The sequence below is a fragment of the Serinus canaria genome, chromosome 5 (assembly GCF_022539315.1).
Source record: "Serinus canaria isolate serCan28SL12 chromosome 5, serCan2020, whole genome shotgun sequence".
Classification (NCBI taxonomy): domain Eukaryota; kingdom Metazoa; phylum Chordata; class Aves; order Passeriformes; family Fringillidae; genus Serinus; species Serinus canaria.
In genome coordinates this window covers 56,230,426-56,251,624 of record NC_066319.1, presented here as the reverse complement: position 1 = coordinate 56,251,624, position 21,199 = coordinate 56,230,426, and the positions used below count along the sequence as shown (strand labels likewise).

The following is a 21,199-nucleotide window of genomic DNA, read 5'->3' as shown; positions in this document are numbered from 1 at the left end:
TGAACAGACCTCAGCAGGTCAGGGAAAGAATGTTATAGATAACAGAAAATAAACAACCTTGAAAACCAGCACAGAAGAATCCTGACTCCTTCTTTGGTTGCTGGGCTGGGAAGAGACTCTCTAACACATCTTGGGGTCATCCTGACCACAGAGACTCCGAGAGGTTCTAAGTATGGGAGTGTCTCTTTGAAGAACTGATCTCATTGAAAGACTGTGGGTTTGAATTTAGTTCTGGCAGAGCCCAACCAGGACACGAGTTGATACAAAGAATTACACTTGAACTTTTAAACTGAATCTTTACATTATTCAACTTCCAATTGACTGCTGGGCAACTTAGTTTCAAAGACACACATCCCAGAGAGCTCACTTCCCTGTATCAACCTGAAACTTTGTTTCTCTAGGATTAGCTCTGAACGCAGGAAAGAGAAGTCGAGGGATGCAGCTCGGTGCAGGAGGAGCAAGGAGTCGGAGGTGTTCTATGAGCTGGCCCACCAGCTGCCCCTGCCGCACACCGTCAGCGCGCACCTGGACAAGGCCTCCATCATGAGGCTCACCATCAGCTACCTGCGCATGAGGAAGCTGCTGGATGCTGGTAAGGGACAGCATGGCACCATCTGGGAGGGATATTGAGGAAGAGTCTATTTGTGAGCCCTGTCAGCAGTAAAGTAAATGAATGTGGTATTAGATGTGTTCTTGTTCTGGGAAGGTGGGAGGCCTTACAGTAGAAATCAGCTGTTAGCAATGACACAGGAAAAATCCACTGTTCAGTGGATTTCATTTTTTCCCTTTCTATTCTGGTGATCCTGGTAGTCTCATCACAGCTGTAGTGCCCTTTTCAGTCTTCTCTGACCCTTCTCCTAAAGTTAGATTCCTCATTTAAACCTCTTTTCCCTCTAAATCTGTTTGTTCCAGCTGTGCTTTCTTGACTGCAGGTAATTGGTTCAAGGTTGACTGAGCTAACTACAGTTGTGTCCCCTTAAAATAAACTGCAAGGAATAGTTTTGTAAATTGTGTTTCTGTGATGTGGTCATCTGGAGGTGTAGTCAGCTGAGGATGTGTTGTCTCTGCAGATACAACTGCAGGAATATCTGAGTCAGGTTGTAGCCTGTAGCTGATAGCCTGCCATGGGCAGTATACTGGTTATTTGTGCTCATGCATGTCTGCCTCTACTGTGTGGAGAGGTAACTTCAGTAGCCAGACTTGGAAAACTGCCCCAGAAAAGCCCCTGAGAGAAGTTTATAATGCCTTTTTGAGATGGGTGATAATTTTTTGCCACATAGGCCTTTTCCTTAAGGTGGAAGGTTTATTGGTTAATACATAACAGCACAGAGGGTTAACTCACTCTGATTTTCTGTGATTTCTGATACCTTTACTAGAGCATGAAGAAATGAACTGATCCTTTATCTAAATGAATTATACTGGTTTTGAATGGTCCTGCAAGATTGACTCCTTGCAGACTGGTGCCAGAAGTCATTCCTGCTGGTAAGTGAAGAATGGCTGGTGTTTGCTTAAACAAAAATGTGTGGTGCTTGCAGGTGAGCTGGAGACAGAAGCCAAAATGGAGAAGGAACTGAACTGTTTCTACTTGAAAGCTCTTGATGGCTTTGTCATGGTTCTGTCTGAAGATGGGGACATGATTTACATGTCTGAAAACGTGAACAAGTGTATGGGACTCACTCAGGTGAAATACTGACATTTCCTAAGACTGTTTTAAAAAGCTGTTCCATTTTTGTGTATGAAGTTAAACACCCATGTACCTCTTAATTTTTGCAGTTTGAGTTGACGGGGCACAGTGTATTTGATTTCACTCATCCATGTGACCATGAGGAGCTGAGAGAAATGCTTACACACAGAAATGGTGAGAAGAAAGAAAAAAAAATCAATTTAATTTACTTATGGATAGTTTCTGTTGGCATTAATACAGTTGGATATCTGCCAGAAAATGGTGTTGAGTTCAAAAGCTAATATGTTTTTATTTTTTAAATCTCAAATTAAACCTTGTTGAGAGACACTAACAATAGGAATCACCAAAGTGTTTTGGCTATGTCCTAATTATAGAAGAAATGAGATTTCATTAGGATTCTTTAATCTAACAAAATTAATTACTAAAATAGAGTTTTTGAGGGTTGAAAGAATAGGTGCCTACAGGAATAAAATTAGTGGTAGATTGATTTTAAGCAATTGCTGTAGAGGGACATGGAGAAGCTCAGTTGGTGCATTTGTCTTTACAGGACAGCTGAGAACAAATGATTTCTTCCAGAAATCTGTGGTGGTATAACCAAGACAAAAGAAAAGATACTGTATTTAAATTTTAGGACACCAAGACATTGGCCTGGGAATTCTTAAACAGCCCAAAAAAGGGCTTTGGGGTTGATGCTTCTCTGCACCTTTTAATTGGTGCATGAAATTGGTATCTTTTCACAGATTTCTGGCTCTTCTTTTCTCCATCTGAGGGAACAGAACACTGTGTTTACATGTGCTGTGTGCTTTGAAATTTAACAATTGCCCATGAATTACAGCTTTTATGTCTTCTAAAGATTTGATAAAGGCTATAAAGATTTGGCAGCCTGCATGTCTCCAAACAAATCTGCTTTACTCAGTAGTTAGAAGCCTAAAATCTGACCTCTGCTTTCTCTTTCACCAAATGATGTTTATATGGACTCTGAATTCAGTTAGTGATAAATTAATAAACCTGACCTCTGCTTTCTTGTAACACTGTAAATTTTGTGTAAGTCTTATGTTGTCATCCTGTTTAATTCAGTGGAAAGGACCTGATAAGATGCCATGGCATTAAGGGGTGCCTGACTTTGATTTTGTAAGCATTTTGTAAATTTGTCTGCCTTTAGAATGTTTCTAAGGCAAGATTAGACTTCTCCCCTGCCTCCCCCTTTGGAATACAATAATACATCTTGGGGGTGGGGCAGCAATTTCCATAAAGCACTGTAAATAAACCTGCTTTTGTTGCAAAAGCGTATTCTTAAAAATGTCCTATCACTGAGTTTCATACAAACCATCTCAAGCATGCCTAAATTGGCCAGCCTGGAATCAGATGTCTGGAAACCATTATTACAAAAGCTGTTTTGCAAATGACGTTGGCAGACAGAAGTCTAAATTACAGTAGTAATAGTACATTTTTATATTTATTGGTATTCCCAGGTTGCCTTCTACTGCAGCTCTTACATCAGTGGAATTATTTTGGTTTTGAATTGAGTATTAAATATTCCCCTTTGGGACTGTACAAGTCCAAGTGAATATAAATGCAATTGGCAGAAACAGGACTGCATTCTCATTTTATGAAGCTGCTTTTTAAACTTTCAAAGCTGGCCATTTTAAAAAATAATGTCTGGTGCTGAATCAGACTTGAAAGTTGCTCCATCTTTTACAGCTGCTTCTCAAAGCAGAGCCTCATGCATCAGGACTTGGTAACAGTAATGTTGTGTGATCTTCAGCTGTCAATTTCTAGATTTAAAACTTACTGCATTGAATATGTTTTTGTTGCTCCTGTGAATTCTGCTTTAGTTTCTCCCCCACTTCCTCCATTATCAAGGTTATTTTAAAGTAGCATAAAATATGCTTGAGCCCTTTAGTCTTTGCCTCTGCTAGAAGCAATAATCAAGTTAGCATAGGGGCTTTAACATTTTTCTAATTAATTTTGTCAAGCCAGTAACTGCAGTGCAAGCCACCATGAAGAATTTCGTTGTGAAGGATGAGAGCAAATTATTGTATAAACTTGTATGAGAAGTGAGCTCATGTGTTCTAAACTTCCCCCTCTGCCATGATTTGGTCCTTGCTCTTCAGCAAGCCTCAGCAAACTGGCTCTTCCACTGCTCCTTCTCCTGGGTGCTGCATTTCCTCCTTGCACACACTGTGAGCTGCTTGCAGCTCTCCTGATAGCATCAGTTACATTTTCTTTGCCCACAATAGCATAACTAGTAATTGACTCTGCAAGGTTCTCCTCTGTACAGGCAAAAACTTAACTTAAAGCCTGCTGGTAGAGAGACTAAAAAATAAGTGCTGCCAATGTTGATTTGTTTTAGGGTTTCTCAACTCTTTTCCTCCCAAGAATGTTAATAATGTGTTTAAAAACTTGGTCTCTATTTACTCCAAGAGTGTAAATCACCGTGGAAATACTTGGATGCATATAAACAGCTGAGTTGTTAGTTTTGAATTGAAAAACTTGCAGTCCTGAAGAGCAATGAGCCCAAAAGGTGATTGGTTTGAACCTCCTCATAGTGAATTACTGATGCATTTCAGTGGAAACCATCTCAACAAGGCTTCATATTCTACATTTGTTTTTCTTGTCCTCTGCCACAATTTTAAAAAATATTAAATTTCCAGTTGGTCTCTCTTTCTTCACGCTCCTTTTTCCTGAAATCTGGGAATGTGGAGTTGGCTAAAAATACAATCCTGATCTTAAATTATTGAAACTGGGCTGCATCAAAAGCCTCTCCTGTGAGTACAGACTGAGACAGGGCTGGATTTGTTCTCCCTGGAAAAGAAATGGCTCAGGGGAGATCTTTGAGTCCCTTCCTGTACCTAAAAGGGCTCCAAGAGAGCTGGGAAGGGACTTTGGACAAGGATCTGGAGTGACAGGACAAGGGGAATGGCTTCCCACTGACAGAGGGCAGGGTTAGGTGGTTTTGGGGAAGGAATTCTTCCTGCTGAGTGTGGTGAGGCCCTGGCACAGGGTATCCAGAGGAGCTGTGGCTGCCCCATCCCTGGCAGTGTTCCAGGCCAGGTTGGATGAGGCTTGGAGCAACCTGGGATAGTGGAAGGTGTCCCTGCCCATGGCAGGAATGGGATGAGCTTTAAGGTCACTTCCAACACAAACCATTCTATAACTCTATGCAACTTCAGTTTTTTTTTTTTTATCTACTTGATAGTAAAACTTGCTCTAAATAAATACCATTATTAGAAGTGCTATTAGATGTATGAATCTTCTTAGTTTATTTTTTGGGTCTTCCATTAGTCTTAGAGTTCTATAAGGTGTTTGTGGAGGTTTTTCAATACCTTTGGAAGATGATTCAAGTGTTCTAAAAACTGATTTGCTGTTTGCTTCTGCTAGGTCCTGTGAAAAAGGGCAAAGAGCAGAACACAGAGCGCAGCTTTTTTCTCAGAATGAAGTGTACACTGACTAGCAGGGGAAGAACAGTGAATATAAAGTCTGCTACATGGAAGGTAACTAATGCAAAGAAATATTTGCATAGCTTGGCAGCTTCCTCTTCAGATGTCATAACACTGAATTTCAACATTTTTGCTTCATGTAACGAGCTTGAATTTCACTAAGTACTTTATAATTTAATAATTGTGCTTCATTATGCTGAATTTTAATGCTGACTACATCACAGAGGTAACTGAAACAATGTTTTAAAATTAGTTTTTCAAAACTCTTTTAATGAATTTTCCATTTTAAATTAGAGGTCATTTACTTACAAACAATTATAATTATCAAATATGTTTGCATAAAGCCTTCTCTGGGAAAAAAGTACTTGACATCACTTGTGCTGATGCCTGATTTCTTTTGATTTGTCACTGAAAATGTGATAGTTGAGGTCTCTCTGAAGAACTTCAATGCCATTCTTTTGAAGCTGCTGGCTCTCCCTTTTGTAACAGTTGGAACAAAAAGAGGCCAGCCCAATAATTTTCTGCAGTGAATGCATTTTCTCCTCTGGACAAAGTAACCTTTTACTGTATCCAGTGGATTATGGTTCTGAATTCTCTTTTATGATTTGAATTTGATTATTCTGGATCAAACAACTTCTTTGCTGCTGTCTGTGAACTATTTCTGCTTCAGAATGATTAAAAGAAAACCCCACAAAATGCAAAAGTTCCTGTCTGTTGAAGAATGTGTTTGATCTCTGTCATCAGCTCTGCAGAATATCTAAAATGGGGGTTTCTACTATTACCATAACTTTCAGATTTAAATTGTGGATGCCTTTTGCTGAGGCAGCTCCTCATCAGAGTTGTCATTACAGTGACTAGAGTTGACAGAAGTGCAGCAATGTCTGCTGTTGCTTCAGCCAGTGCTGAGGAAAGAGCTGGGCTAGAACCCACCCCAGCATGTGCAGGGTGAGGAGGAGGACACTGCTCTCCTCCAGCCATCCCTTGAGGGCTGGGATGGGGAAGGACTTGGCTCTGGGTGTGCTGGTGGAAATAGGATTGTGTCTGACAGACCAAAGCTTGTCTCTTTCTACACCCAACTCCTCTGCAGGTGCTGCACTGCACTGGCCACATCCCGTTGTACGACACGTGTGGGAACCAGACTCACTGTGGGTACAAAAAGCCTCCCATGGAACCTGGACTGGTGTTGATCTAGTTGAACCTATTCCTCACCCACAAACATTGAGGTCCCTGGGAAAGTAAAACGTTTCCTCAGTCTCACAGTCTGATATGAAATTTTCCTATTGTTGATGAAAGGTAATGTATTTGTTTTATACTGTAAAAATCCTCATTGAAAGATTTGCAGGGCTGGTACATGTTGGCTAATGTTGCCTTCTCATAATTGTGATTATCTTGACAGTGCAATCATTGATGGCATGCTTGGGCTTTTCCTAATTGATGAGCATGTTTTAAAAGCCAGATTTTTAGATCTAAGGAGGATGCAGGTTTTTCACTTTGGAATAACAAAAGGGAAAGGGACTTTTTATACAGGCAGGCAATGACAGGACCATGGTTGTAAACAGAGGGCATGTTTAGATTAGATATTAGGAAGAAATTCTTGACAAGGAGCTGTAGCTACCCCATCCCTGAAGGTGTTCCAGGCCAGGCTGGATGGAGCTCTGAGCAGCCTGCTCTAGTGAAAGATGTCCCTGCCTGGAACAAGACAGTCTTGAAGGTGCTTTCCAACCCAAGCCATTCTAGGATTCTGTTAATAAATCCTTTGCCTTCAGTTAACTGCCTCTTCAAATTTGGTCTTTACTATAGTAGCAGTGATTTAAATTGAGATGAGAAGATTCTTCCAGACACTGAAAAAGCAGGATTTTAGGTTTGTCAAAGATGGGGCATTTTGGTGACTGAAAGGAGTGTGTGTGTAATGCTTGTCAGATGTATTTTATTGCTACTGCTTCCCCCCTCTCCCTTCCTCAGGGGATCGGTGTCTGCTTTCTTCTGTCAAAAAAACCCCAGATGTTCAGCTGTACTTTTAATGCAATACATCTGCTGTTGAAAAATGAGATTTTGTGTTCTGGTGCAAATCAGGGGTGTAGTCAGACATCAGACTGATTTTCCTATCCTCTGGGAACTTAGCTTGATAAATTTGATAAATGCAAATGAAGGAAATAGCCCAAGTTTTTTGTTTTTTTTGGTTTTTTTTGTGGGGTTGGTTTCTTTTTTGTTGTTTGTTTTTAATTTGGTGTCATTTGTTACTACCCATTTCCTTTATAACAAAAGTGAATTTCTAGTTAGTTGTTGCTGTTAGATGCAGAAAGAGGTTGATGCATGGTAATTTCTGAGCTCTGCAGTAACAACCTGTCTAGGACTGATGGTACACACAAAAGATACTTATTTGGTCACTTTCTGCATCTAGAATGGGGCAAAACAGAAGCACTTCCCTGGTTAGCACTGCCCTCTAGAGACTAAAGAAATCCCACTTGCCTTAAAAGCAGGCAGTGCTTGAGTGGGAAGAGTAAATCTGATTCCTAATTTCTCTTAGTTGCAGGATTAAAACTGTTGAAGTGTATCTTTATTATTTTGGTAAATTCTCATGTTTGCCTAAGCTGGTCTACCTTGAAGCAAAAAGACAAAAATGTCTAAAAAAAAGTGGGGATTTGTTTAATCCTATCCCCACTACATGATTTATAAGTACTCAATGAGAAGTAAATTCCTATGCCTGCTGAAATTTCTCTTCTAAAGAAGCATCAAAATAGCAATTTATTTCAAAATGAAAAGTCCCAGTAAACCAAATTTGCTGCTGATATGTGTGGAAGAGATTCTTAAGGTTTTTCTAGATGTGCAAGCATCCGAATGCTCTGGTATTTGTGCTGGCCAGTGTCTGCTTTCACATAGCAATTTTTTTCCCCTGTTTTAAAGAATTACAGAGTTGATGGGGTATGAGCCAGAGGAGCTCCTGGGTCGCTCAATCTATGAGTACTATCACGCACTGGATTCTGATCATCTGACCAAAACACACCATGACAGTAAGTGAAAACTGAATTTAAAGCCCTCAAACTACAGGAGATGAGAGACAGCCCTGGGGGAAAGCAGCAGAAGAACAAGGGCTTTCTTTTAGTTGCAGATAGGAATCTGCAATGAATACTGACCTCAAACAGTTCTTCTGGGGTTTTTCTGCCTGTAATTGAAGCTGGTGTTCTTTCTGCTTTTAGTGTTCACAAAAGGGCAGGTGACAACAGGACAGTACAGAATGCTGGCCAAACAAGGTGGCTATGTCTGGGTTGAAACTCAAGCAACTGTTATATACAACACTAAGAATTCTCAGCCACAGTGCATAGTGTGTGTGAACTATGTGTTGAGGTAAGTTGAGTGGACTTCAGTGTTCTTTGTCATCATTTTTAGTGAAGACCAAGTCAGATTCTGATGGCACTGGTTCCCTGCTGAGTGTGTTATGATGCTACTGTTCACTACCAGCGAAATTTTTTTAGAATAATGCCAGTCCTAGGATTAAAAATTTTATTTGAGAACAAAATGCTTTTTTGGTCTAGTGATGTCAGTAGATGATCTCTGCAGACAAAAGAGTGTAGAACCAGCCTCTTCTGTATGAATTGAAGCACTTGAGCATTTGCATTCTAGACAACTCTCTAATCTTTGTCCCAAGTCTGGAGCAGTTAATTCCACCAATAACTTTGTCATGGAGTCAGAGCAGCAGTAGTGGTGTCATTCTCAAGCCCATCTATCTTTTATTCCTTAGAACTCCTCTTTTAGTTGAAACCTTCAGCTGAGGCCAGACTAGTTGACTATTCTTCTGCAAATGTCTAATAGTCCTAAATTAGTTCTTCAAAACTTTAATGAATGTCCCAATATAAGTCTATCAAGATATTGCACATTCATTTAAAACAAAGAAAATTAGTTTAGAAAATATCTAACTTTTTTCCCTTTTTTAAAAAATCTTTTCCTTTTTCAATGCTTTCAGAAAAGCATGTTTATGTTTGTTGCTTTTTTATGATTGCACCACAATTAGTGCTTGCTTTGTCTGTTACTTCTGTTACTTTTGAGGAAATAATGACTTACAAAAAAAAAATCTTAAAGCTCTTATCCTGGTAATTTTGTGGGATATGTGTGGTGGGGTGTTTTTTGTTTGTTTTGGTTTGGGGTTTTTGGGTGGGGAGAGTGGGTGGGTTTCAGCCTACTGAAACTATTAGGCCCGAACTTATTCCTTTTAGCTGTTCTTTGACAGTCATCTTCTTCTCTGTCTGACAGTGGAATTGTTCAGAAGGACTTAATTTTTTCCCTTGGACAAACTGAGTGTATGCTGAAACCAGTGGAGTCTCCTGACATGAAAATGACCAAAATATTCAGTAAAGATGACCTGGATGATACCAACAGCCTATTTGAAAAACTTAAACAGGAACCAGATGCTTTAACTGTGCTAGCCCCAGCTGCTGGAGACACAATTATCTCTCTAGATTTCAGCAGTAATGGTGGGTGTGTGTTTAAATTGGAGAGCATGTTAATTAGCAAAGTTACTTTTTATAGTAGATTTCATAAAATAACCTCCCAGTACCACTTGCCCAGTGGTATTTCAGCTGCTGTTTCAATTTAATGAGGTCCATAGACACACACAGTACTGTTACTTAGGTTGATGGTTTCTTTTAATTTTTATAGAGTCTGATGAACAACAATGTGATGAAGTTCCTTTGTATAACGATGTAATGCTCCCCTCATCCAGTGAGAAATTGCAGAATATAAATATGGCAATGTCCCCACTACCTGCCTCTGAAACTACAAAGCCACTTCGTAGCAATGCTGATCCTGCACTCAATAGAGAAGTTGTATCAAAGCTGGAGCCAAACACAGAGCCACTCGAACTTTCTTTTACCATGCCTCAGGTGCAAGAACAACCAACCAGCCCTTCTGATGCAAGTACCAGCCAAAGTTCACCTGAGGTGAGTTTCGTAATTTGGATATGCTGTCATTAAAATGGATGTGCTGTTGGGGCTTGTGGGGCAGATCTGGTTAAGGATGCAGCCAGGACAGGAATTGGAAATTATTTCTACCTTATGACTTAAGCTCACACCATGATCTGAGAAAACTGATAAATTGTCATATGTTTTCATTAAAGTGAGTCTTGCAAATGTGTGCAATACTCTCTGACAGAAATAAGGAGAGCTTGGGATTGGTCTTTTTCATTCAGTTGGTTCAGATACCGCTTCCCTCAACAGCAGAGTATTTGCAGTGAATTACTGTAGAGGCTACTTCCAGGTTTCAGTTAAGCAAGTGCTTCCCTGGTGGGGTAAATTTGAGTGTATACAGATAAATGGGTTTTCCTTTCCCATTTTAATTTTGTGCAGCTACAGCTTGGGATTAGTTTCTACATTAGAACATTTTGCAGAGAATCTGTAGGTAGCAATGCCAAGTGATGCAGTGACAGAAACCTAAAACTGTGTTCAAAATGTTTTCACAGCCCAGTAGTCCCAACGACTACTGCTTTGATGTGGATAATGATATGGCCAGTGAATTCAAACTGGAATTAGTGGAGAAACTCTTTGCCATAGATACAGAAGCAAAAAATCCATTCTCTACTCAGGTAATGTACAGTTCTTTTCCTTTTTAGAATACTTTCAGGAACCTCCTTCCCTTTTTATGTAATATTTTGATTAAAACGTAAAACAAAAAAAAATTTGTAAGGATTTGGTAACAGGAAAAGCCTTGATGAAGTCACAGCTAAGGTTTCTTCCACACTAAGTTCCCCCTCTTGTCCATTCCAGGAAACCGATTTAGATTTAGAGATGCTGGCTCCTTACATCCCGATGGATGACGACTTCCAGCTGCGCTCCTTCGATCAGCTGTCCCCGCTGGAGAGCAGCAGCTCCTCCAGCTCGCAGAGTGCAGGCAGCATGCCCCTGTTCCAGCAGCAGGGCCAGGCAGCAGCAGGCAGCCCCGAGGAGGCCAAGCTGAAGCCGGCAGAGCGTGGGGACGAGGTGAAGACGATCGTTGTCCCTTCCTCGCCCGTGCGCGGGGCCCCCGAGCCCAGCAGCGCCCCCGCCTCGCCCTACGGGGGGAACAGGAGTCGAACTGCCTCTCCCATCAGGGCAGGGAAAGGAACGGTGGATCAGGGGGAAAAGCCTTCTCCAGGAGCACCCAGCTTGCTAACAGTCACTCTGAATGAAAGGTATTTTAAAAGTGCAGCTTAAGCTCTGGTTCTGCTCAAGGAGTTAGGTATAAGTTCTGCCAGCTGTTGTGTGTTCATCCTCAGCATTTTTCAGAGGCATTTAAATTAGGACATGTCAAATGAGTCCTTTTTTTAATAGTAAACTCCCCTAAAGGTAATTTCATGGTAGCTTTTACCTAAGCACCTCAGGTAAAAATTCTCTTCTGCTCTTGTACCTGATGTGCAGCCTTTATAAAAATGCAGGCATTCAGGTAGCTACACCCACAGAATGTTTCTGGTGCTTTCCTTGTCCACTGTGTTAGAGGTAAGAGGCAACTACAGTCTATGCTGCAAATACTGCAGATGTCAGATATACAGATATATACAAGCTAGAGATACAGCTTTTCAAACTAAATATGTTTTGTGATGGTCTATGGTGCCTGTAGTACATATTTATCACAATAGAAAACTATTGAGTCAAACATGAGATTTGTGATATGTAAAAGATTTATCTGTACATAGAAATATTCAGAATAGACTTTTTCTCACTCTTCCTTCCCTTTTTTCTGTTAATAGTGAACTGCTGAACTTTTATGCTTTTTTTTCTGCAGATTTAAAAATTTTTGTTAAAACTCATTCTGAGCTTTACAGCAAGATTAAAGGCTAACATTTGCTATGCTCATAGAAAATGATTGTTGAAATAAGTCAATTTATGAACAAAAAGTAGTGGAGTTCATAAATTCAGTTCTGTGATGTTGTGTATAAAAATGTCCACGAAAGAAGAATGGCTCAAGGAAAGTAGAAACGTCTTAACAGCCTGAATCAATTTTTCTTAGATCTACTGCACTGGATGAAGAACTAAATCCAAAGATGCTAGCTTTGCATAATGCTCAGAGAAAACGAAAAATGGAACATGATGGTTCACTTTTTCAGGCAGTTGGAATTGTGAGTTTTGTTTTACCATTTTAAAATATTCACTTTTAACCTTGCAATTTCTGAAATGAGGTATCAGTGCAGACTCCTGAGTTACGCTGTTGGTAAGCAGTGGAATCGTGGGATGAGAGATAATTGACAGTGAAATTTTATATATATATATATATATATATATATATATATATGCAGATACTCCACTTCTAGTTCTCTTCTACTGTCAACTTTTCAAAAGTGCCCTCTACATCCATGTGCATTTCTTGATTAGGGAGAAGATACTCTTCTGTGAACATGTGTGTTTCTTTAGTAGAATATGCACAAATGTAAGACATCACATTTAAATGTATAATTGCTGCATTTATTTAACTTTTGAATTCAAACTCAGTTTTCATATTTGTCAACACTGAAGATTAGTGTTCTCATGCTTCTTCCTATGCTTTTATTTTTCCATTGGGTCTGAGATTCCTTTACTTAATCAGATAACAAGACCATCTGAACTGTGAGAGGAGAGCTCCTATAATAACCTAGCTAAAGTCTATTACTGCCGCTCCCTTTCATGCATGCTCTCTCTAGTATTGGTGTGGGCACTTGGGAGTAGCTATCCTCATCTATCCTAGCTATTAAAAAAAAACTTTGTAGATAGTCCTAGATTTGTGTCACTTGACTGGGGGTTGTCCAGCTTGTTATTTTCTGCAAGGGTACCTTGTCTCCATAATCTTTGTCTCTCACTGTCACTTCTCAGTATTCTGAAACCTTGAGCTTTGCCATTGCACGCTGTTCTCTCTCTCTCATCTTCTCTGCAAATTCCCACTTGCCAAGTTTTAAGAAGTCTTAGTCTAAATTCCTCTACTGCAACGTAGCCTTTGAGCTTCTTTGTTTCTCTACTGGTCTACCTCCTAGTTGTAGTTATCTACCCTATCTTACAGTGCAGGATTATTTTTCCTCTGAACTCTCCTTACTCCTGTACTAGCATTCTAGTCTGGGCATAAGACAAATGAGTTTTTCTATGCCATTTCTATGTGGTTGTTTTCATTTGCTAAATGCTTTGCACTTTCATGCATGTTGTTCTGCTGCTTCCAGAAACCCTGTAAGAATTCACAGCTCTGCAAGAAATGTTATTGCTTTCCACTGCCTTTTTCTCATACAGAGGTGCTACAGCTCTTAGTGTTGCTGATAAAATATTCAAAACAGCATGGAATGTTATTAAATGCACAGAACACAAGCAGTTCAGTGTTCACTGCTGGAATAGTGTTCAGGCTTCTGCGCTTACTGCCGGTTCAATGCTTACAGGTTCAGACTTCATCTTTTGCTAAACTTTTTCTTTTGTCTGTATCTGATAAAAGTGTTACAAATATTTTTATGGTTTCTCAGAGTCATTAGCTGGATTTCCATGAAGCTGGGTCTTAGTGGAGTTATTTTAAGAAGTGCTTCTGTTGTTTGGCTTCTCTCTCCACAATGGATTTCTGGGAGGATATACAGGTCTTTCACACAAGCAGTTAAATCCAGGCTTAGAATACCTGCTGTTCTAGGGTTGTACAAACACTTGCCACAACTTTTTAGCTCCAGGGAAGTGGGATGTATTTTGCAAAGAGTGAAAGTAAGTGAAGACCAATGTAAAATACTATTTTTAGCTTCCTAGAAAACAGGAGAATTAGACAAGGAGTAAGATATAGTAAGATTGTAAAATATTGTGTTATAGTGAGGTTATAAAATAATGATATAAATCATTACACTGGAACAGTTACAAGCCATATCTTTCTTACATGTAGGGCTGGAATGCATTCTTGGTAAAAAATAAGCAGCAGCAGCAGTGTAGATGACTAATCTCACTATGAACTGCAGCTCTGAGTTAACTGTAACTTCTACTATACAGCTGCTCCCTTGACTTACACAGGTGTTTTATAGCCTGAAAACATATGCTGTTCACTATTTTGAGGATAATGGCAGTGTTGTGAAATACATTCTCCTCTTTTTGCAGCAGTCAGTATCACTAACAAGACCAAACTTCGCAGATTCAAGTACTTTTGCCAGCAGACTTGATACTAAGATGGTGCTTTTTCCTTCTATCCCGTCTGTTTCAGTGGCAGCTTCTTCTTCCTTATCCCAATTATATGAAGCCCTTACAGCTTCCTAATCTCCATATCTTCTGTTCTGCTGTCAAAACAATATGCTAAGGAGCCATATCTGCACTAGACTGGTGTAGGACTGCATTTTCCACAAGGCTTGGGTCGGGTGGCTTGGTGGCAATAACTGGAATGCAAGCAGAATTTACATCCTAAATGTGTAGATAGAATCAACCTACTGAGGCTCCTGACTCTCCTGCCTACACTATTAATTCCAGTACAGAAAGCCATCAGAGACTGCAGTGAAAACCTGATGCTTACTCACCCCAGAGCAGCAGTAATTAAATGGGTGTGTTTGTGTACATGTACACGCTAATCTTGAGCCTGGTAGCTGATGATAACCAGGATTTTGTAATTGTTTGCTCTAAGAGAAGTCAGGTCTTGAAACCTGATTCAGTTTTCTGTTAAATAATTTTCAAGTTAGTGTACTTGGAAATATATTTCTCCCCAAATTCTGAAAAAAATCTACTTTAAATTGTAACAATACCATATTAGTATTTAGTGACAGGAACTGTTCATTTGGAAGAGGGATGTGGAGGGTTATAAAGCTACAATATTCACTAAAGAAGATTAATTTTATTTCTTTCTAGGGGTCTTTATTCCAGCAGACATGTGACCGTGGAGGAAATGCATCACTTGCTTGGAAACGTGTAAAGGGATGCAAAACAAATGGTCACAGTGGAGTGGAGCAAAAGACAATCATTCTACTATCAACTGGTTGGTATCTTCCTTTCCTAGGCAGAGGGGTGGAGGGGGCTGTGTGAAAGAGAACAGAGACTCCAAAACTATCCAAACATAGCTCCTTGTGAACAGCTCTAGGAGAGGTTAAGCATGGTGAATAAAGTGCACTTTTTCTCCTTCCCCTCCCTCTTTAGACATAGCAAGTAAACTTCTAGGGCAGTCGATGGATGAGAGTGGACTCCCCCAACTCACGAGTTACGACTGCGAAGTAAACGCTCCCATACAGGGCAACAGAAACCTGCTACAGGGGGAAGAACTGCTCAGAGCTCTGGATCAAGTTAACTGAGCTTTCACTAAAGTTGCTCCTTTTTTGGACACTGGTGAATCATCACCTAAAGCAGTGTATTTATATTTTCTATATCTGATTTTAGAAGCCTGGCTACAGTACTGCACTAATTCAGTTAGTTCAGTTTTGATCCCCTTTCTACTTATTTTGACAGTCTTTTTAATATGTTCTTTATGTAACAATAACTCAAACTCTAGTGCATTTTTATAATTCTTTGGTACATACACTTTTAAGTCCATTACATTTAAAACACACTTGCAATAGCAGCTTTGAAATATGCACCTGATTAAAAAAAAAAAAAAAATTTATTTTTGGCTGGGGAGTTGGTCACCAAAACTTATCATTAGTAAAATGTCAACACAGGAAAAACTGGCAATACTTCCATCCTGCTTTTCATAGGTAGTTGGAAGACTTGTGCTCTCTTACTCTTTATGTTCAAGTAAGTTTTTTATGTTAATAGTTTTTATAAAAAACAACAATGCTTTGCAGCGGTGCATTGTAGCCACAATCGCACAATATATTTTCTTAAAAAATACCAGCAGTTCCTCATGCAATATATTCTGCATTTATAAAAACTAGTTTTTAAGAAGAATCTTTTGTTTGCCTATGAAAACGTGTTTAAACCTGGATTATGTCATTATTTTAGTCACGTTGTAATATAAATTGTTCTCAAATGCTGTCTTATGCTTTTGACTTCAATGGGTGTGGTTAGTCAAAGGAAAGGCTTTATCTGGAAAGGGCTAGCAGCATTTTCTTTGGATACGTTCTCAATTTAGAGAAAGTTTGATGTTCTTAAAGTAGTCACTTTGCCAGCTTAAAAAAAAATCCCTGCCTGTAGTTGTTGAAGTTAATGCTAATATTGTGTATGATCTTAAATCTAAATGTTCAGCTTACCCTGTGTGGTATAGGTGATATTTCAAGCAGATTGTAAAACATCTTGCATTGTTAGCAAACTTTTATCTAGTACATCGAGTTGCTCAATATTTTGATGTTTTGGTTTTATGCACCTTGTTGCTATTAACATCCATATGTTTTCATGTAGATTTCAATAACTTGAATATATTTAGAAGCCTTTTTATTTAGAAATATATAGTTGTCACAAACATCTTATTTTCCTATATGTACTGTACAAAACCTCCATTCACTCATTCTTTTTGCTCTTTGTGGTTGGATCTAACACTAACTGTATTGTTTTCTTACATCAATAAACTATATGTGGACCAGGCCCCCTTGGGGAGTGTGTTATCTGAGAGAAATGAGATAATTTATATTTTTGTTAGTGGTTATTGTTCATCCGTGTTCCCTTTTTAACTTAGAGTTGATTGGAAACTACTGCTTCCTTATTTTGATTGTAACATCTCTGCGTTAATTCTTTGAGCCTGTTCAGTCCTGAAGTCTCCCAGACAGTGTTGTACTACCACTCGCCAAAGATACTACACTTCTCAACCTGTAATCACAGCAGTGAGCAAACCTGGCAGCGAGGAGGCAGCATCTTTGTTTTACTTTAGAGCAGAAAGAATTCATCCTTATGAACAGCTTAAAGGCTTGTCTCTGGAAGCTTTATCAAGGTAACACAGGAAAGCAGGAAAAGGTAAAATTCACAGGAATGATTGGTCTGAGATGGATTTCTATCACAAAATTCCATGATTAAAAAATTAAGCTGGTACTTGATGAAACTTGTTCCACATTTTAGTGCTGTTGACCCAGTGACTTTCCTCATTTTGCTGTCATAAAACACAATCCTACCGGTAACCCCGTGTTGTGTAAAGATGGTCAAGATATTCTGTGCATTCTCCAAACTATTTTTACAGGACTTATCTCAATATTAGTAATCAGTCATGGAGTGCCACAGCAGTTACTTTGGTTTTATGCCGTAAACTTTTTGTTTTCATTGCACTGTTTTGAAATCAAAGTCATAGTACGTAAGTGTAACCTGTCCTCTAAAATTACTGTTTCACTGAAAGGAGCACTTTCCAAACTGCCACAACTCTATGAAACTAAAAGGACACTATTAACAAAAAATAATAAGGCACTGGCAGCAGAAGACAGTTGCACACTTGATAAAGTTTTGAGTGGAAGCTGCACAGAGAGGAGAAGGTAGGGGCAGTCAGCTGCAGCTTCATGCAGAGAATGTTTTCACTAGTGAACATTTTTAATGCATTTTTAATGGCTAAAAGCAGCAGAGCTCCTCCCTGCCTGCTATGTCTGGGTTGGCATTCTTTCTATGGCATTTCTTTCTCTGTCAGCAGTTAGGAGGTCTAAATAGTGAAGTTGGGTTAAGCCCCTGCTGTTTAGGGCATCCCTCCTGCTTTAGCTCTGCATGGACTGATGTGGTGCTTCTGGGAGAGTCTTGCAGGCAGGTGAAAAGTGCAGCTGAGTTCTACTTTTGAACTGCCCCACCAAACTTTGAGCTGGCCTGGGGGGGTTATCCCTTTGCACTTCCAAGAGATGGGTCAGAGGTGTTCTGCTGCTCTCTTGGCTGTGTTCTGGAGGAGCCTGACCTCTTTGGATCTGTCAGGTCCTCTTCAATGCACTAAGAGGGCAGAAAGTTTTCAAAATAAAATCTCTGAAAAAGAGAAGGAAGACTGAAGTGCCCCATATGATTTATGGTTATGAGCCCACTGGAGTCAGAGAATGGCTTGGGTTGGAAGAGACTTTAAAGATCATCTTGTTCCCACACCCCTGTCATGGGCATTCCGTGAGATCAGGTTGCTCAGAGCCCCATCCACCCTGTCCTTGATCATCTCTGAGCTTAGTAACAGCAGATGTGGATTAACTGAGCCATGTTTCATCTAAAAATCTCGATTCTAACATTTTTCCTATGCATAATAACATTTAGTTTGCATAATAATAATATTTTGATTACTGTGGTGAACTGCTGTAGCTGTATTGGTTTACTGTAGGGGAAAAATAACGTAACAAAATCCCCCAAAGCTTCCTAAAGACACTGAACAAGGCACAAAAAAAGGAGCAGTAATTGCTCTGGCCTTGTAAGAGCTTTGCTAAATGCAGATGCCAGTTTGCAAAACCTAGTTCACCTTTCAGTTGCTTTTTTTTTTTTTAATATCTGTTTTACTAACATTCCCACCCCACCGCTAAAGTTTTTGGTTTTGGTCTCTTTAGACTCCAGGAACACACAGTCTGATTCTAGAGCTAATTTGGAGTACAAGCTTCTAGAATAAATAGCTTGCTAAGTGTTTTCTTAGTGTTCTTCTTGCATGCTTTCTTTGCCAACTTGCTGCTTTTCTAAAATGTTGAGACATCCTATTAGAAATTAATGACTGTGAGGGTGGTGAGACACTGGCACAGGTTTCCCAGAGCAGCTGTGGAGAACCCAGCCCTGGAAGTGTCCAAGGCCAGGTTGGATGGAGCTTGGAGCAACCTGGGGTAGTGAAAGGCGTCACTGTCCATGGCAGGAGGTTGGAACTAGGTGGGTTTTAAGGTCCCTTCCCACCCCAATCATTCTGTGATTTATTCCTTGTTGTAAAGAAGAAATTCTGGGTAAATACAGTATTTTCTCCTGTATATAGACCATGTTAATTATGTGAAAATGGTAAATGAGGAGAATAACAGCAGTAGTCAAGCCAGGCCTTCTTCAGGGCACAGTACAATTACTGTTCTTACATACAGATTTTATTGATGTTTTAATCATCAACAGCGATGATTTTGTTAAAGGGTAAAGAAATTTTTTAAAATAGTGATTACATAATTCCTTCCTTTACCTAAAGTAGTTAAAATTAACTACAGCTGTAACTCCCCAGAAATTACTTAAATAGGGTGTGCAGTAACTTAACTTGGGTGTAAGATATCAGTAAATAAAGGTAGCCTGAAGTCCAAAGCACCTCTTGCTAACCTGACCCATACCTTCCTCCCACCTAGTGAGACTGGTTTGGACTTTGGTGACCTTTGAAAACCTTTGGGTGAAATGGAAACAACTTACCTGAGAAACAAAGCTTAATAGTATCTGTTCACACATTAAACTCTCCCAAAGTAATTACTGAATTAAAGAATCACAGATTAGGGCCCAAAAGAACCATTTACACATAACACTGATGAGGGTTTAAGGACTTCAAAGCTTACTTTGGATGAAATGATCAGCTCTGCTTCCAATGAAGTACAACTGTTGGGTCAGGTAATTCTGATGATTACAGGTTAAACTACTGCATATTTAATAGTAATGTTTCATTACTTAAAGAGCTGTTTATTAAGCAGCTAAGCACTGGCAGCTAAAGGCAGTATCTGTTGGCACGTGTTCTCCCCTGTTCACTGCTGAGTGAACCTTTCCTGACAGCGTGGTGGGATCTGGGAGCATCCTGCCCCTGTCAGTAAGGCTGGCCAGGCCTCAAGTCAGCCATCTGTCCCCTTCTCCCTGCTGCCCTGCTCCTGACCTGTGCACACATCTCACTCCAATGTCACTGCACTTAGGCACGTTGCTCAAACTGTAACTGTCCAGCATGAACATAAACACCTCACAGACCACAAGGACTTTGTAGGAAGTCCATTTTCATAGGAATTCCACAGGAGTTGGGTATCCAGCTTTCATTAAAAATACCATTATGACGTAACTTCCTGAAAAGCTCCGTTCTGGAAGACTGTGATTTTTGATCCAAATTCTAGAATTGAATTATTATTTTCCTTCTGCTTCCCTGTTTACCTTGAGCAAGTTACCAAAAAGTTAAAGAGTTTGCTGCTGGATTTATACAATACAGTAGATTTTTGTGAATAATAGCAGTATTCTCTCATGAAGAAGTGGTATATTTTAATGGAATTCTTTTTTGGAACCAAGTACAACGTATTGCAATTGATATTTCTCTTGAAACATTTTGACGTACTTGTGACTGTATTTCTTTTTGATTGTGTACCGTATAAAATTCAATAAAAGAGAGGGTTTGTTTCTAATTTGTGACATCTGTGATCTTTCAGTCCATCCCTTTTCCCCATTGTAAAAGGTGGAGGTGACTTTAAAGTGAACTAAACCACTGTGCAGAGTAACAAACTCTTTGCAGGTTTGAGACTTTACTACCCGCTGTCAGAAACTTGGGCACCAAGCAGACATGGTCACAGTCCCCAAAAATATACATTTTATACTAAATATAATATAAATAGATAATATTTATACATAAGCTAAATCCTATTCACATGTGGTTATCCCACCTGAGTTAAGCAGAGTGTGAACAAAAGAGGTCAAACATAAAATTTAATAAGTAAGACATGGGGATGGAGTAGGTTTTCCTGGAGGAAGCCAAAGAGAGAGCAACAGCTACAGAGCCAGAGGGACAGAGGACATTTATGGAGCCTCTTTGATTAGTCACACCAGGAATGCATTTAGTAACAAAACACAAACTCGTTTGAATCCACGGCTGTGTCTCCAGGTGATTTCAGTTGCTGTTGGTACACACAAATAGCTCAAGAATCTGTGACTCCTGCTGTCCTGTCAAATCAATGTCACTTCCTTCTGCACAGATTAAAAAGCTTTTGCAAAATTTGTGCTTGTTGGGAAGTCTGAAAGCAGGAGGCATGTGCCAGTGGAGTATGACCCTGTTACTAGCAATAGGTTTGTACATACCGAAGGTGGAATAAGCTATTTAATAAAATATATTCATTATTTATTTCCATGCAAATCAATTAAAACACAACTTATTTTCATGTTTTCAACCTGAAAATGTGTTCTAATGCAATCACATAAGGTATTTAAAAAAAATTTGTGCCACACCACCGGGAAAACCCCATTATTTTTATCAGTGCAGGATAAATGGCTTTCAAATTGCAACTTATAAACTAGGAATTAATAGAGCAAATAGGATTCATCCTTTTGTTTAGCAGTTGAATATGAAGAAGATACAATAACCAGTACAT

At 39.5% G+C, this 21,199-nt stretch overlaps 1 protein-coding gene across 1 annotated transcript in view; it reads left to right on the top strand.

Annotated features, from left to right (window-relative positions):
- HIF1A (hypoxia inducible factor 1 subunit alpha) overlaps window positions 1–20,242 on the top strand; it is a 34,879-nt gene extending 14,637 nt beyond the window's left edge. Inside the window, 16 exon segments of the mRNA XM_050974723.1 lie at window positions 402–592; window positions 1,536–1,681; window positions 1,774–1,858; window positions 5,066–5,178; window positions 6,212–6,310; window positions 6,313–6,347; window positions 6,349–6,417; window positions 8,029–8,135; window positions 8,322–8,469; window positions 9,373–9,593; window positions 9,778–10,058; window positions 10,577–10,699; window positions 10,881–11,284; window positions 12,100–12,208; window positions 14,907–15,033; window positions 15,192–20,242. Coding sequence (XP_050830680.1) covers window positions 402–592; window positions 1,536–1,681; window positions 1,774–1,858; window positions 5,066–5,178; window positions 6,212–6,310; window positions 6,313–6,347; window positions 6,349–6,417; window positions 8,029–8,135; window positions 8,322–8,469; window positions 9,373–9,593; window positions 9,778–10,058; window positions 10,577–10,699; window positions 10,881–11,284; window positions 12,100–12,208; window positions 14,907–15,033; window positions 15,192–15,343 — 2,410 coding nt within the window. The 3' untranslated portion in view covers window positions 15,344–20,242.
- The last annotated feature ends 957 nt before the right edge of the window (window positions 20,243–21,199 follow it).